Source organism: Leucopleurus acutus (assembly GCF_964270905.1).
Source record: "Leucopleurus acutus genome assembly, chromosome: 1".
Classification (NCBI taxonomy): Eukaryota; Metazoa; Chordata; class Mammalia; order Artiodactyla; family Delphinidae; genus Leucopleurus; species Leucopleurus acutus.
This window is the reverse complement of record NC_139142.1, coordinates 66,785,282-66,801,856: the sequence shown is the minus strand read 5'-3', so window position 1 is coordinate 66,801,856 and position 16,575 is coordinate 66,785,282. Positions and strand designations below refer to the sequence as shown.

Genomic DNA, 16,575 nt, shown 5'->3' with positions numbered 1-16,575 from the left:
CACATTTTATAGACTAAATTTTACCTTTTAAAAGCATTTTAATAGTATCAGGATTATTCAATAATAAAAGTAGAGTCAGAAAACCTGGCTTACATTCTGGAAGCATAACTGATTTTTAACTTTCTAAAAGCAGAATCGCAAATCAAATCACAAAATGGGAAGTATATCTTACATGACGAGATTCATCATCTGGAAAGTTATCATCACAAAGCCAAGCTCCCAAATCAGTTCTCTGGAATTCTGCTGCCACCAGAGCATAAAATTCTAATGTGGGCCCCAAGCCAGTTCCTTCTTCTCCTAAAAATTCAACCTAAACATGAACAAATAAATTATGGGGGAAAGTAAGCTTAAAAAATTTTTTAATGATCCCATTCTTGCCAAAATCCAGTCCTACTGTAATATACTTTTTTTTACAGTAGCAGTATAATATAAGCCACACAGAAGTTTTTATTCCAGTTTTTCTAAAGAGAAATTTGATTTGTTGTACGCTATTCCATATTTAGACACCGTGGTGAGCATTGTCCATACATCAACTTACTTCTCGCAACAAACCTACAAAATAAATTATCATGTCCTTTTCATACCAAAGGAAACCAAATTTCAGATAAAGAGGTTATATATCATTTGCTTGAGGAAATGATGGTATACAGATTTATGTGTGTGTGCATCCGCAAGCGTGTCTATGTGACACCAAAACCTAAACTCTTCCACTTATTTCTGACTTTAGGCAATCGCTTTAAAGGTTTTTTATCCATACTCCATATATTCCAAAAATTATTTGAGGCAGCTTACAAAAACACACAGTGCATGTTAAAAAAATAATAATAATTGAGAATTATCTGTGTTAGAGGACTATATGGGTAAGAAGAATAAGATGAAGGCACAGAAAATTCTTTTTTTGGGGGGTGGGGTGGGGGTGAACTGGCGGCATGCGGATCTTAGTTCCCCAGACAGGGATTGAACCTGTGCTCCCTGCAGTGGAAGCACGGGGTCCTAACCACTGGGCCGCCAGGGAAGTCCCAGGCACAGAAATTTTAAAGTGAAAACCATAAGCCTTATAAATTTTCTAGAGATGTATTGTATTTATCATAATCAGTCTGTGATCCAAAAACAAACAAACCAGGTGGCTGACATCTGTGACAGGAGAGGTATTTCTTTCCTTGCCTCTCATATATAAGGAATAATATGTATATAGGATATAATCAACAATGCCCAGAATAACATTTCTGCAGTAAATATATTGAATTTCTTACCGCCATTTGCTACAACATCTCTCAATATCTTCATGAGTGAAGATATTCTTTGCTGCTCATTAAGCCACGAGATCCTGACCCCTGAGGAGGTGAGCTGACATCCTCTTATGAAAGATGCTCTGCCAGAGGAGAAGGCCTTTGCACAGAGGGCAGAGAAATCCATCTACACTTCTATCTAATGCAGTTTTTTATGTGGTGGAAGACACAGACTGGTTCTCTAATTGTCAGTCCTGCACACTACAAGAAATTATATAGAAGTACCTCAAGAACTGATTTCCGATCTGCATGTATTTGCATGACATTCTCAGCCCACTCCATCAGTGATTCACCACGTGGAACTTTCACTCTTTCATGCTTGAGACGACCAACACGAAACTCTCCAGGATCATCTCGCCTTACACTACTTGTGGTCCTTGTTCTTTCCACAGTGGCCTCACGTCGGTTTTGTAACCACACTATTGCTCTGAAATAGAAAAATACCTATGTAGCTGTAGCATACAGCAACAGCTGAATGTACTACTAAACCAGCAACAAAATTCAAAGATTTAAGAATTTTTTAAAAATAGTATTTTATCAGATGATAAAATATACTAATATTATTTCCTTAAACAAACTGAGAAAATACTGAGTCTATGTTTTCCCTTTTTACTTTAGCAATTAACAGATCAAAATAAAGGTCTGTGGTCCAATCCCACACAACACATAAAAATATAGACAAACTCATAATACATAAAATATAAACATTTCCTAAATCAGAGAATGTAAAAAATGGTTAAGCTATCTTTATTACTGTGATACAAACTGAAAGCCAACACAGAAACAGTGTTGTGATTTTGAAACATTTTCTTTTTAACAATGCAGAGTTAACCCATCTAGGATGGGAGAAAGAATCTTGAATTAAGAATAAGAAGATGAAAGATCTACTCTCATGTGTGCTACAATTTTTTTGGTACTCTCAGGCCAATCAGCTATGTACTTTGAGAATCAGTTTCCTCATCTATAAAAATCAGGGAGTTACCTAGTGGTCTAGTGGTTAGGATTTGGGGCTTTCACTGCCATGGCCCGTGTTCAATACCTGGTCAGGGAACTTAAGATCCTGCAAGCTGTGTGGTGCAGCCAAATTTTTTTTTAAAAATTGGAAAAAAAAAAAAACAACCCCAAAAACAAAAAAAAACAAACCCACACATATAAAATAAAAGTCATAACCAATGCCATTAATCACAGCAGGCCTATAGTGCTATGTGTGCAAATGCTTCGTAAATGATATGAAATGGTCCAACAATGTAACTAAGGGCAACAGGCAGCTCCATTTAAATTATAACTTTTCTACATCTACTTTGAAAGTACTCTGGGTATTCAATCACTCAACAAATATTTACCGAGCACCTACAACGTGCTGTACACTGCAGCTAGAGCAGTGAACAAAACTGCCAGAAATTCCTGCCCTCATGAAACTTTCATCTAGTGAAGGAGACAGAAACACAAAAAGAAGTAAAATGGTATGTTAGATGGTAGTAAGAGAAAAATAATGGCCAGAAGATATATTTTAATGTTATCAAAGCTATTTGCAAGCATTAAATTTTGTATTCTTGGGAATTTCAGCAACTAATAATTTATGTAAGCCGCTTAAATACTGTACAATAAATGCTAGCTAATGGAAAACACAGTACTTCAATCCACACTGCTTCAAGAGAGCTTATATCCAACTGGAAATCAAAAAATGTTTATATGTTGACAACTTTTTTTTTTTTTTTTTGGGCCATACCTCACAGCTTGCGGGATCTTCGTTCCCCCACCAGGAATTGAACCCATGCCCTTGGCAATGAAAGTATGGGGTCTAAACCACTGGACCACCAGGGAATTCCCAAATGTCGACAACTCTTTACGAGAAAACAATATATTCCCTTCATCAATCTTGATATAAAGTATATATGTACATTTTGAGCTTATATAAAACATTTAAAAACACATTTATTCTAAAAATGTAAAATGATACACCTCCTACCTTGATGCACCAAATGCTGTACATGTGAAATACAGCTGTCTAGTTTCAAATGGTATTAGAAAAGGACACTTGCTGGTTAACTGTTCACACCAGTCTGGCAGAGCCCCACTTGCCAATGCCAATGGCTCCTGCAAATTAACAAATAACAATGTCTTAAAGCAATTATGAAAAAAGACAAAAAGGAGTGAATTCTTAACAGGAGAGATGGCGTGAGGTAGAAAAGGAAGGAGAGGCAATACATTCAAAGTCCAACAGATTGAAGAGTTCAAATATCTGGTTTTATTACCTCAATCTGCTGCAAAATTTTTGTTGTGATTTTTTTGCTAGTGAATTCATCTGGTGGAAAAGTAAACTGAGGCTGCTCATCACCTTCTGTAAAAGTAATAAAATTAATAAAAATATAAACTGACTCGCTTTTAAAAATGCCACAGAAACGAAACAAGGCTTCTTACAGACCTTCTTGGGATATTCTTGAATAAGGGTCACTTGCAACTATATACAGAATACGCAGAAGCTGAAGGACATCTTCTACTCCACAAGAATTCTGTCCATTGCCTGCTTTGGCCTGAGGTTGTTCTTTTGTCAAATTAAGAATATCACTACTTTGAAGAGTAGAAATGGCCCCCTGGTTTAACCCAGACTTTGTTCCATGCTCACAAAAATCCTAAAGAAACAATTAGGAAAACTAGCCATTAATCATTTTCAAGAAAAGCAATATATCATCCTATTAGTATTAATGTGAAAAGGCTGGAATTCTTCAAAGAATTGCCTTCTTTTAAAATAAAAACAGTATCACCCAAGTCAAAGCTTAACCAAGCTTTGTTCTAAACCAAGAAAATTATCAAAATATAACCACTAAAAGCCACAGTTAAAACTACGTATTTAGATCCAATGCCACAAACCATATTTGAAATTTTAGCATTGTCATATTAACAATGTTAATTCAACTTCTTTTTTTTAGTATGTCCCAATGAACTGCTTTTCCTCAAGAATATTTAAAAAGCTGCAAAGCACAAAGCCATTCCCAATCAAAATAGTGTTTTGATGCCAATATATACCTTATATGCAGCTATGAGCTGAGAACAATTTCTGTTTTTCCTAATACTTTTATTAGTGCCAGTTAATTTCCAGTGGCGCAGGAAAGCGGCGTCTGCATTCTTCTGCAGGTAGGTTATCAAGTCATTCTTTGGTAATTCATCAGTGCCAAGATACTGTTCCACATGCTCTATAGACCAACAACCCTACAACAGGAAAAACGAAATGTTGGCCTTTCCTGATTATAAAGTTTATGCTACTTCACATGCATTACATAAGGTAGCTTTAAGATCATGCATTTAACCTAGTCTAAAGAATCCCATGTTGGGCTTCCCTGGTGGCGCAGTGGTTGAGAGTCCGCCTGCCGATGCAGGGGACACGGGTTCGCGCCCCGGTCTGGGAAGATCCCACATGCCGCTGAACGGCTGGGCCTGTGAGCCGTGGCTGTTCAGCCTGCGTGTCCAAAGCCTGTGCTCCACAACGGGAGAGGCCACAACAGCGAGAGGCCCGCGTACCGCAAAAAAAAAGAAAAAAAAAAAAAATCCCATGTTGCTGATTTCTCCCTTAATTGTTCAATTGAAACACAGCGTTAGTTTTTCTTTTACTAAGTAGCCAAGAGCAAGACTCATTTCCTAAAAATAACTTACCATTTTTCCATTTTCCTTTTCTTTGTCAGAATCTTTCATTTCTCTGTACATAATTCTAAATATGAAGATATTATTCAAGTTAATTCATAAATCAAATGATTTGTGGTTATTTCTAATAAGCCTTCAATTCTTTAAAAACATGTATGAATGAGGACATTCATTAGCTATATGCTTACATGAAATACTGAACTCAGGGAGAATTTATAAGAAAAAATATTCATTTGTTAAACATAGGGAATAGTGGAAATCATATTCCTGAAAGAGTTATGGTTTATAAATCGAGCATTATTAAGAAGAAAGCATATATCAAACCTAGAACTTTTAAAGATATGAAGTAACATGCCATCTCTTATAACTTTCATACATTGTTGTAAAAATAAAATAAGATGTGTCTGCATCTGTGTCTAGATGGAAAGAAGGATAAGAATAACAAGGACCAAGAGGCGGTTGAGATCAAATTTAATATTCCAATAAAAACTGAAGGACGAGAATGCCATGAAGACCTTCTGTTCTATCTCAGAAAAACCTACATTACTTTATTGGACATTATCTAAGATTATTAGTGACGTTAAGAGAATATCGGAAAAATAAACTAAGAAAAGTGAAGTTACATAGGATGACTATGATATAATTATTTATAATATTAAATTATTTATATTATTACATAACAAATATTATTATAGGTAATACTTACTGAGCACCCTCTACATCTCATACAGTACTGAATCTATTTTACATATATTAATTCATTGATTCCTCACAACCACTCTCATTTTACAGATTAGAAAACGAGGTACTAAAATGTTAAATAAATTTGCCCAAGGTCATTGATATTATTTAGTGAATGAATAAATGAATGAACAAAGAGAGGTAGGTTTAACTCACAGACCCCAAAGCAAATAACAGAAAACATTTACTACTTCATACACAATCCCAGTCAAAGAGTTCAACAATTATTACATAAGGAGCTAGTCTAGATTATTTCTAAAGTTCCTCCCAGTTGTAAGCTTTAACCTTTCTCCATCAGGAGTCAGAAATGCTCTTATCTATTCCTGTAAACCAAGAGAACTAAATCTTTTCTGTTCCTATAATACAAAATATAGAAAATATTTCTTGGCTCATACACTATGAAAATATCTACTTAAAACATTAAATTAAAATCTCTTACGTGTATGTTGGCTCCCAAATACGCCTAAGTTTATCTGATTTCACATTGCCGTTACACGACAACTGAAGCAATTTCTGTACATAGTAAAAGATGGTTGATCTGAAATTAGTGAGTGGTAATTCAACTTCACGAGTTGTTCCAAGACCTGTTACTTTCAAAGTGAGGGCTAATCGAGGTGACGGAGTACATTCAACTTCTTCCAAGAGCTCTGAATGAGGTGTTCCTAAAAATATGGAAGATAAGAAAAACACTTACACTAAAATAAGCAGTCCAGAAAGAGCACTGCACCAAGAGACAGGTTACATGAAATCTGAACGTTTCTGCCATATATCAGCTACTTAAGATTCTCCTGGGGACTTCCCTGGTGGCAGAGTGGTTAAGAATCCACCTGCCAATGCAGGGGACACGGGTTCGAGCCCTGGTCCCTGGTCAGGGAAGATCCCACATGCTGCGGAGCAACTAAGCCCATGCACCACAACTGCTGAGCCTGAGCTCTAGAGCCCGCAAGCCACAACTACTGAAGCCTACGTGCCTAGAGCCCATGCTCTGCAACAAGAGAAGCCACTGCAACTAGAAGCCCACACATGCGCCCCGGCTCGCCGCAACTAGAGAAAGCCCCTGCGCAGCAACAAAGATTCAATGCAGCCCAAAATAAATAAATAAATAAATTTATTTATATATTTTAAAAAACCCTATAGCTAGTGTCAATCTTATTAAAAAAAAAAAAAAAAGATTCTCCTGGCCTCAATATTTTTGTTTTTTTAAAATGGGAAGAATACAGTTAGGTTAAAGACAGTGTACTAGAGAAGAATTTATACATATGATAAGAATCTCTAGTTTTTATTAGGGTATACATGAGAATTGTATATTTCAGAACATTTTATTTTTATGAATGAGAAAACGAAAATTATTAATAATACTACATACAGAGAAAACCACATACTCCGTTAAAGACTTATCAACCTTTTGCTTGCATTGAATGAGTCTGTTATGAGGTAAACACACACATACACACACAAATACAATTAGTTTCATACGTATTTAGTGATGTACTCTCTTTTTTTTAATCTCAGGAATCTTTTCCTCATATCATGATATAGTTTTATAAAGTATTGTTTTATACACTGCATGACATCCCATTGTACTTTAACTGAACCATATCCGTTATATAATGAAGGTCATTTCCAATTTTTAAAGAATACCTCTGTAGTCATCTGAGTGCAGAGCCAATACTTCTATAGTACCAATATGTAGTAGTAAAAATATGAAATATATTGCTAAAGAACTCTATCGAAAATCTGTACCTATTTATACTCCCTAGGATAGGTTTTCTTTTTTTTTTTTTGCGGTACGCGGGCCTCTCACCGTTGTGGCCTCTCCTGTTGCGGAGCACAGGCTCCGGACGCGCAGGCTCAGCGGCCATGGCTCACTGGCCCAGCCGCTCTGCGGCATGTGGGATCTTCCTGGACCAGGGCACGAACCTGCGTCCCCTGCATTGGCAGGCGGACTCTCAACCACTGCACCACCAGGGAAGCCCTAGGTTTTCCTTTTTGAAGGGACCTTGGAACATCTTGATTCATACTCATTCTCACCATCATACTACATCACATACCTCACATTATACTATAAACTGTACTTATGTTCATATTTAACATAGGTATCTTTTTATCAAGTAATAAGTACATTCCACAGTAACATATAAGTCTTCTTGAAGGATAATATACTGATTACAATAGCTGACATTTATTGAGACACACATCAGGTACCATGCTAGACACTTTACATATCTCACCTCATTTAAACCTTGTAACTACCTTATCAAACAAGGACTTTATTTTCCCCATATAAGAGATGAGGAAAGCCAGGCTTACACAGATTAGGGGATTTGCCCAGTGTATTAGTTTCCTATTGCTGCTATAACAAATTACCACAACTGAGTGGTTTAAAACAACACAAATATGTTATCTTATAATTCTAGAGGCCAGAAATCTAAAATGGGTTGGGCAAGGCTTTGTTCCTTTTGGAGGCTCTAGGGAAGAATCCATTTCCTTGCCTTTTCTAGCATCCAGAGTCTTCCCATGTTCCTTGACTCATGGCCCCTCATCACTGTGATTGCTGCTTCCTGTTGTCAAATCTCCTCTGACCCTGACCCTCCTGTTTCTCTCTTATGAGGGCACTGGTGATTACATTGGGCTCACCCAGAAAAACAGGATAATTTCTCCATCTCAAGATTCTTAATCACTTCTACAAAGTCTCTTTTCTCACGTTAAGGTGACATATTCACAGATTCTAGAGGTTAGGACCTACATATCTTTGGGAGGGGGCCATTAGTGTGCCTACCACACCCAAAATAGAGTTGTAAGAGATGGAGCTGGCACTCAGGCTGACTGACTCTGGAGGCCATAACTAAAACCACTATATAGCTTTTCAAAGTAAAAGCTGCATGGGAGTAATGCTTAGCAATTTTGATCCAGTAGAAAACAATACAAATTATCTACCTTTAAATGAGTCCTTGCTTTAAAGTTTATACAAATGTAAAACACAGTGTGTTTTTAAAATACTATAATTTTATAGCCAAGACATGGAAGCAACCTAAATGTCTATGGACAGATGAATGGATAAAGATGTGGTGTGTATATATCCACAATGGAATACTACTCAGCCATAAAAAAGAATGAAATAATGCCATTTGCAGCAACATGGACAGACCTAGAGATTATCATACTAAGGGAAGTAAGTCTGACAGAGAAAGACAAATACTGTATATCAGTTATAATGTGGAATCTAAAATGTGATACAAATGAACTTATTTATGAAATAGACACAGACTCACAAATACAGAAAACAAACTTATGGTTACCAAAGAGGAAAGGTGGTGGGGGAGGGATAAATTAGGAGTTTGGGATTAACAGATACAAACTACTACATATAAAATATAAACAACAAGGTCCTACTGTATAGCACAGGAAACTATATTCAATATCCTGTAATAAACCATAATGGAAAGAATATGGAAAAGAATACGTATATGTATAACTGGATCACAGTGCTGTAAACCAGAAACTAACACAACATTGTAAATCAACTATACTTCAATGAAAAATAAAATAAAATACTGTAATTTGCTCCTTTTAAAAAAGTCTGTATTTTTTTAAGGATGCATGGCTGATATATAGTTTCTCCTGAAACCTTTTACTTATAACCTGCATATACAAGTAGTACCCTACTTTTTAAAACTATACAGTACTGGGCTTCCCCGGTGGCGCAGTGGTTGAGAGTCCGCCTGCCGATGCAGGGGACGCGGGTTCGTGCCGCGGAGCGGCTGGGCCCGTGAGCCATGGCCGCTGGGCCTGCGCGTCCGGAGCCTGTGCTCTGCAGTGGGAAAGGCCACGGCGGTGAGAGGCCCACGTACCGCAAAAGCAAAAACAAACAAAAAAAACTATACAGTACTACTTTATTTGGTACCTATTAAAATTAAATCACAAAAACTAAAATATAGTATACCTGGGGGTGGAATTTCTAGATCAGTTGTCTGCTGGACATTAGTACGACCAGGTCTAGGATCAAAAGCAGGAACCAAAGCTGAAAACTGCCGCTTTAGTACATAATCATCATCCCATGTTCTCCGGCGTCCCCCTTTAGTTTCATACTCTTCTTCTTCCTATTAAAATAAAATTCCACGTACAAACATTAAAAGGTAAAACTCTTCATTATTGCTAAAGTGATATGCTATCTATAAAATAAGGTATATGTCAAATACTTCTCTCTATAGGTATTACATGTTCTTATTCAACCATATTTCTTAAGCACAATATAAGCCAAACATGTAGATACATAAATTTCTTACTGATTTAAGTTTATGAAAAGTAAGTCACTGTATGGTTAAAATTTCAAGAGTCACACATCTGGTAATAAAGCTAAATGAAAAGTCAAAAAAAGATAAGTAGCTTTAGTGATGGTTACACAAATTTATACATGTGATAAAATGACAAAGAACCATACACACACATTGGACCAATGCCAGCTTCCTGGTTTTGATACTGTACTCTAATTATGTAAGATGTAACCACTGGAAGAAACTGGACAAAGGGCACACAGGACCCTTCGATCTTTGCAACTTCCTGTGAATGTATAATTATTTATAAATAGGCTTTTTTTTTTAAAAAGTGTAAACTGTATTACATACTGAATTACATACAAAACAGATACAGTGCTTGGAAGTTGCTTTAAATTACTATGGGGCAAATAGTTCAAACATGTTCGACAAAGTGTTGATCTGTCAAATGATGGGTTCTTGGGGATTCACTGCACTATTCTTTCTACTTCTAGCATGTTTGAAAAATTCCATAATAAAAGTTTTTTTAAGGAACATTTTCTCCTCTCCTTCACTTTTTGTATCAACAAAAAAGAGATCAATGAATTGTAAATATTGTAAATGTCTGATGTAATAATTTTTAAATAATAATTATCTATATACTTAAATGTACACATATAGACCCCCCATATTTTGAACACTTAATTGAAATTAACCTTTATAACAAATCAAACTGACATTTGAGAGCTCTGGAACCAGAATGTCTGGGTTTTTATCCTGGATCCAAAACTTCTATGTGTGATCTTTAGTAATCATGAGGCAGGAGATACATGGGCTCCAGGCTAGGCATTTAAAACTGGTCTCCTGTTTACATTTCTTGGGACGAGAAAAAGACGGGCTTCAGGCTGGACACTTACAACTAGCCTCCTGTTTGCAATTCCTGAGACAGGAGATAGGTGGGCTTCAAGGTTAGATATTTAAAACCAGCCTCCTGTTTGTAATTCAAAACAGAAATAACAATAGAAACAGGGTAAATATCCAGGCTTTGTCTCCTGAGGACACTCTAAGATAACAGTCACAGCAGGGACAGAGAGGGGCTAATCCCTGTTTGAGTAAAGATCAAGAGGTCACATATTTCCCATCCTTGGGGCAAGGGAGACACTGCACATGCGCAGAAAGGCTCCTTGGGGGTCAAAAAGGAGGAGGCACCACCCCATAATATGTGATGCCAAGGCCCCCCATAGGCCTCTGGGCTGGAATCCATCTTGGAAAAAAGTAGCGCACACATGTTGGAGAGGGCCCTAGGGCAGGGCAGGTGTGGAAACAGAAACCAGGTAATTGGCTAAGGATAAACAAAGACCCGGAAGAACTGCCCTATATAAGTGACTTAACCACTGATTTACTACTTTAAAGAGGGGGGACTTTAGGGGGGACGCCCACACCCTTTCTCTCCAGGTGTGAATCTCTGCCTTGCTTCTGTCTTAATTAAACAAACTGTTTCTCTGTGTTCTCTCCCACTTGTCTGCTGTGTCTCTAATAATAAACTTTGTACCTGTTTTTACAGTTTTTGCCTCCTTAAGAAATGCATTTTTCAACGGGGGCAAGAGCCAGGGAAAATTTGCTTCTAGCTTCTAGTCCCTGCTGGTCTGGTGGCTAGGATTCCTGGTTTTCATCCAGGCTACCCAGGTTCAATTCCTGGGCAGGGAACTAACACCTTGCTTCAAGCCACGGCTCACTGCTGCCTCTCCAAGGTCAATCACTTCACCTGAAAATTGGGTTTTCAGGTGAAAACCCAAAGGGTTGTTGAAAGGACCGAATTAGTTAATATACATAAACAGTGCCTAGCACCTAATTAATGATAAATGTTAGTTAATAGACTAATACTTCTATTACTCTACTATGAAAACTTAGAAAATAGCTGTTAACCATTTTAGTATATGTTTACTGCCACCCAAAGGCCAAGATGAGCAGGTTTCAAGTAAGAAATTCCTGTATGCATTATGGTAGAGCAATCATGGACTCTATCTGGACTATGGAACCCAAGCAGTTGGGCAAGTTTCTTTTTGTTAACTCTATTTAGTAGCTTCCTGCCCCTGCTGTATATTTTTCTAGGCATTTTAGTTTGTGCTTTACTGTGAAAAGGGAAAAAAATACACTGTAGAGAAGGTAAACATGAAGATATTACCTGCTCCCCAAGAGGTCGGCTCCCCGCTCCAGCTGGGACCTGTGGTAGCTGTGAGGTGACAGCATGGTGTGTTACATCAGAGCGGGAGCCAGCTCGACGCTGCAGGGATGGACGTCTCAGAATCTGATACAGAAAATGTAAAGAGACATGTCTAATTATCTGACCCATATGTATCTCTATTCAGCCTTGACCTGAACTATAAACCTATATTACCAAAACTGTCATTAGAAAACTTCATATTCATTAGCCATGTACATAAAAGTTACAAAGTGAATGTTTTAAATTCATCATGCATCCTATACTAACCTTCACAAGAAATGTGCTAATATTCTATATGTTTTCTAAGCAAGATATACTAAAAGCATTTTTTGGAGTTCTCCACCCCACTATAACTCAACTTATGAAAAAACATGTTTTAATCTAGTAACATTTTATAAAGGGAAATAAAAATTATACAAGAAGTTAAAATAAAAGGCATTTTCAGGCAATAGTTCAATTTGAAGACAATCACAATTATCAAACACTAAGATTTCTGGATCATACTGCCTAAGCTTGAGTCCTACTTTTCTACTTAACTCTAAATAATAAGGGCAAATTATGTTTTCTATGTCTCTGTCTCATAGGTTCTGTGTAAGGACTGATGAGATAACATGCAGATACTGCTTACAAAACAGTAGGTACCAAAAATTTCTAAGTATAACTATTGTGGAAGAACCATGAAAATTATATTCTTTAGGATTAGTGCAGTTCTTCACACTTTAAAACCTGTGAAAACATCAGATGTGACATAGTGTTTTTCAACTATGACCAATTTATTTTCTTTCAAAAAATGTCATAAATGCTCAGATTAAAACTGCTTTTCTTAATTAACCACATTTTTCATACTGGTGCCATATTGCTTGTTTCAAAGTTTAACCAGGACTTTGCTTTTCCTCTCCTCATTTCAGTTATTAACATCCTGTCTTAGTTGAGAGAATGGGGGACTCTCTCTACCATAACCTCCTCGTATTCTTGGTCCTCCTGATTGTCGTCTTCATTTTCATCATCTTCCTCATCTGGCTCCGGCAAGTCCTCATCATCATCTAGCTCAGCTAGCAGAGTACTGGCACGGCAGCTATCAAGGAAATCTAGAAAACAAAGCCAACGATCTTCCTCTTAACAGAATTAACAAAGCATAACAAAGTAACTTTGCGTATTGATTTTTCTTTTTTTTTTTTTTGCGGTATGCGGGCTTCTCACTGTTGTGGCCTCTCCCATTGAGGAGCACAGGTTCCGGACGCGCAGCCTCAGCGGCCATGGCTCACGGGCCCAGCCGCCCTGTGGCATGTGGGATCTTCCCGGACTGGGGCACGAACCCGTGTCCCCTGCATCGGCAGGCGGACTCTCAACCACTGCGCCACCAGGGAAGCCCCGAGTATTGATTTTATAATACAAAGGTAAAATGCCAAAGGGACAAGTATAAAGGCCACATCTAGTACTGACACTCTTCTACCACCACACATAAAGGATGAGTAACAATGGTAAATAGTCACAAGCATGGCAGAAAACAACATGGGATAAAAGGATGGTCATAAACTAAGTCTGTATCTACAAAATCATTTTTAAAAAGGTCAACAATATGGGGTATGTTAAAAAATAAAAACAATCCTATCATTATTCTCTGCACAAGTCACAGGAAACATAAAACGGTGTAAAGTGAACACTGGAATCATTCGCTCTGTCAACAATTATCTGTTGAGTACCTACTATGTGCCACGAATTCCGTTAGCCACCAGGTATATGCAGTTGTAAACAAAATAAACAGGGTCTGAGCCCCCATGGAGTTTACAGGGCAGAGAGGCATTTAAAGGTAAACAAATGAACACATAAATATAAACTGTGAAAGATCTTATGAGGGAAAAGAACAGAATTAAGTCGATCAGAGAGACCTGAGTTTATCTATGTGACTGGGGAGATACTTAATGATAATGACTACTTAAAGATAATGTCTATTTACTATGGAATAATGTTAGGTACCATCTTTCATATTATGCAAATTATCTAGCACATAAAAAAGTTCAATAAACTTGAATCCCTTTTGTCTCCCTCCTTCTTAGGATCTCTTCCCTTCACCCTTCAGTAAAGAGAAGGTCAAATTTACATTGCCCCACATCAATGAAGATGCTGAGAAACTGTTCCCCACAGGAACTGAAAACAAAAAGAGGAATAATGGGTCTAAAACAAGGTAAGTTTTTACTGGATATGGAATTAAAAAATATATATATTTTATATATATATATATATATATATATATATATATACTCTATATTCCAAAAGAACATCCAGAAAACAATTTATAATTATTTAGTAGAAACTCGCATTTGTAAATTTCTGAACCAAATATAATTTTTTAAGTCTAATAATTATATAGGACTAAGAATTCAATGCCTTTTACTGTGACTTGCCATTGCTTGTGAGACATATTCTGATTTCAGAATATTCACAGCTAAATTGGCAACATTTTTTCCTTAGTGACATAAGATAATCATAATTAATGGCATCTTAAATTTGACAAAATATATTACCCCTAACATACGTAAAGTGCCATCCTGCAATTTAGGCAGTGGTTCTCATGAACATGATGTGGTAGTATACAAAATAAATCAATTCCACTTTTTGGTTTATTTTTAAAGGAAAAAAATATATATGTATATATAAATTCCACCTCCTATATGTTACAATTCACTGAAGTCAGAGGTTTAACTCATCTTCCCTTTTTTTATCAGAGTATAAGAATATTATATATACATATATTTTCAAAAAGCTCCTTATTTTATATATTTGACCATATTACAGAATCAAATCATTTCCCTCAAAGTTTGCATATATAGAAATTATTTTATAAGGCAGATGTTACTCTGATCCTTCATATAGCAGCACTCAAAGAGTCCTCCAGTTTTAGAAATGTAGAAAAGGAAATTTTAACCGCCAAAGAATAATTTTTAAAAGGCAACCAGTAGCCCTAACTCTTCAATATTCTTTCCCACTAGCATACCCACAACTTTCTTAACCTTCACATGATTTAGAACTAAAGCTTAAAGTTAACATATTAACAGGGAGAAGCAGAAGGCCTCCATGAGAAAAATGAAAGTAGAAAAGTTTATTCAGTGAATTTACAATACTTTGGTGTAACAATCATCATCATTTTACCATATACATATTTAATAGCTAAAGTAGAAACAGAGAGATGTAATACTTTTCCTAAAACCACAGAACATCAGATGCAATTCCTGGCTTGGAATAGGAGAGGCCAGTCTCAGAAAAGAAGAGGAAAACATATTAAAATGATGTATACATAAAATAGTACTTAAAATATATCTTCCCATAAATTTTCTTTTATTTTAAATTAACAAAAGTAATTTTGAAAAAAGAACAGGTGATCAAGGATGTATGATAAAAGGTATTCTAAAACAATAGGAATTTACCCTAAGGAAATACACAAAAATACAATTCAAGGATGCTCATTCATAACAGTGTTGATGGTACTGAAAAGCTGTAGCTTAAATATCCAAAATGGGGGATTTATTAAATAACGATCATACAAACAGAGGAATATTTGGCAGCCATTTCACATGTTGTAGAAACTCATCGAACAATATGAAAATATTTCACAATGTACTGAGTGAAAAGAGCTTTCTGCAAAGGACAGAATCCCTTTTTGTTTAAAAAAACAAAAACCAGAAGAACATATATATCAAATGATATGTATTAAATGACAACAGTGGTTGTCTCTGGAAGGTATGAACTAGATGATTTTATCTGCTTCTACATTTCCTTTCTATAAAAAGTTTTACTTTTCTAATAAGATAAAATAAGATGATCAAAAACATATATTTTAATTGAATCAAATGGTTTTATCACTGACTACATACCATGGAAGCTATAATAATGTATAAAACCCCTAAGCAAAAATTAATTCATCTGAAAAAAATTCAAATGTTACCTAAATAAAGAATAATTTCCAAAAGACTTTGGTAATAGTTGTGATATTGTGATTTACAATAAAATAAATTTGGTCTTCGCCTCTGTTCTAGGCACTGAGTTCCTAAAACTCTTGGAATTTCCTAAGAGATAAGAGCAATAGAGGTGTCTTTTGTTATTCATAACCAGAGTTGGTTTGATGAGACTTTTAAAAAGCCCTAAGGTAATCTAAGGATGGAACTGGTTGTTAGTGGAACCAACCACAAGTAGAGGGTTGGAACTTTCATCCCACCCCTTAGACCTCTGAGGAGAGGAGCTGGAGGTTGAGTCACCAATGGCCAATAATTTAATTAATGGTGCCTAAATCATGAAGCCTCAAAAAAAACCCCAAAAGGCTGGGGTTCAGAAAGCTTTCAGGTTGGTGGACATGAACACACTGACAGACCAGGAGGGTCCCTAAACTCCATGGGGACAGAAGTTCCTGTGCTTGGGACCCTTCCAGACTTCA

General features: G+C 36.5%; 1 protein-coding gene across 5 annotated transcripts in view; it reads right to left on the bottom strand.

The window, feature by feature from the left end:
• The window catches only part of HECTD1 (HECT domain E3 ubiquitin protein ligase 1), a 91,635-nt gene that overhangs the window by 7,017 nt on the left and 68,043 nt on the right, over positions 1-16,575 (bottom strand). For 3 of the 5 annotated variants that reach the window (XM_082853258.1, XM_082853260.1, XM_082853262.1), the window contains 11 exons: positions 13,101-13,234; positions 12,108-12,230; positions 9,613-9,769; positions 6,109-6,331; positions 4,941-4,995; positions 4,317-4,499; positions 3,715-3,922; positions 3,545-3,630; positions 3,259-3,386; positions 1,515-1,716; positions 173-310 (listed from right to left, as the gene is read on the bottom strand). In XM_082853258.1, the coding sequence (XP_082709384.1) occupies positions 173-310; positions 1,515-1,716; positions 3,259-3,386; positions 3,545-3,630; positions 3,715-3,922; positions 4,317-4,499; positions 4,941-4,995; positions 6,109-6,331; positions 9,613-9,769; positions 12,108-12,230; positions 13,101-13,234 (1,637 nt within the window). The remainder of the gene's footprint in view (positions 1-172; positions 311-1,514; positions 1,717-3,258; positions 3,387-3,544; positions 3,631-3,714; positions 3,923-4,316; positions 4,500-4,940; positions 4,996-6,108; positions 6,332-9,612; positions 9,770-12,107; positions 12,231-13,100; positions 13,235-16,575) is intronic. The other 2 variants (XM_082853259.1, XM_082853261.1) reach the window with 1 other exon arrangement.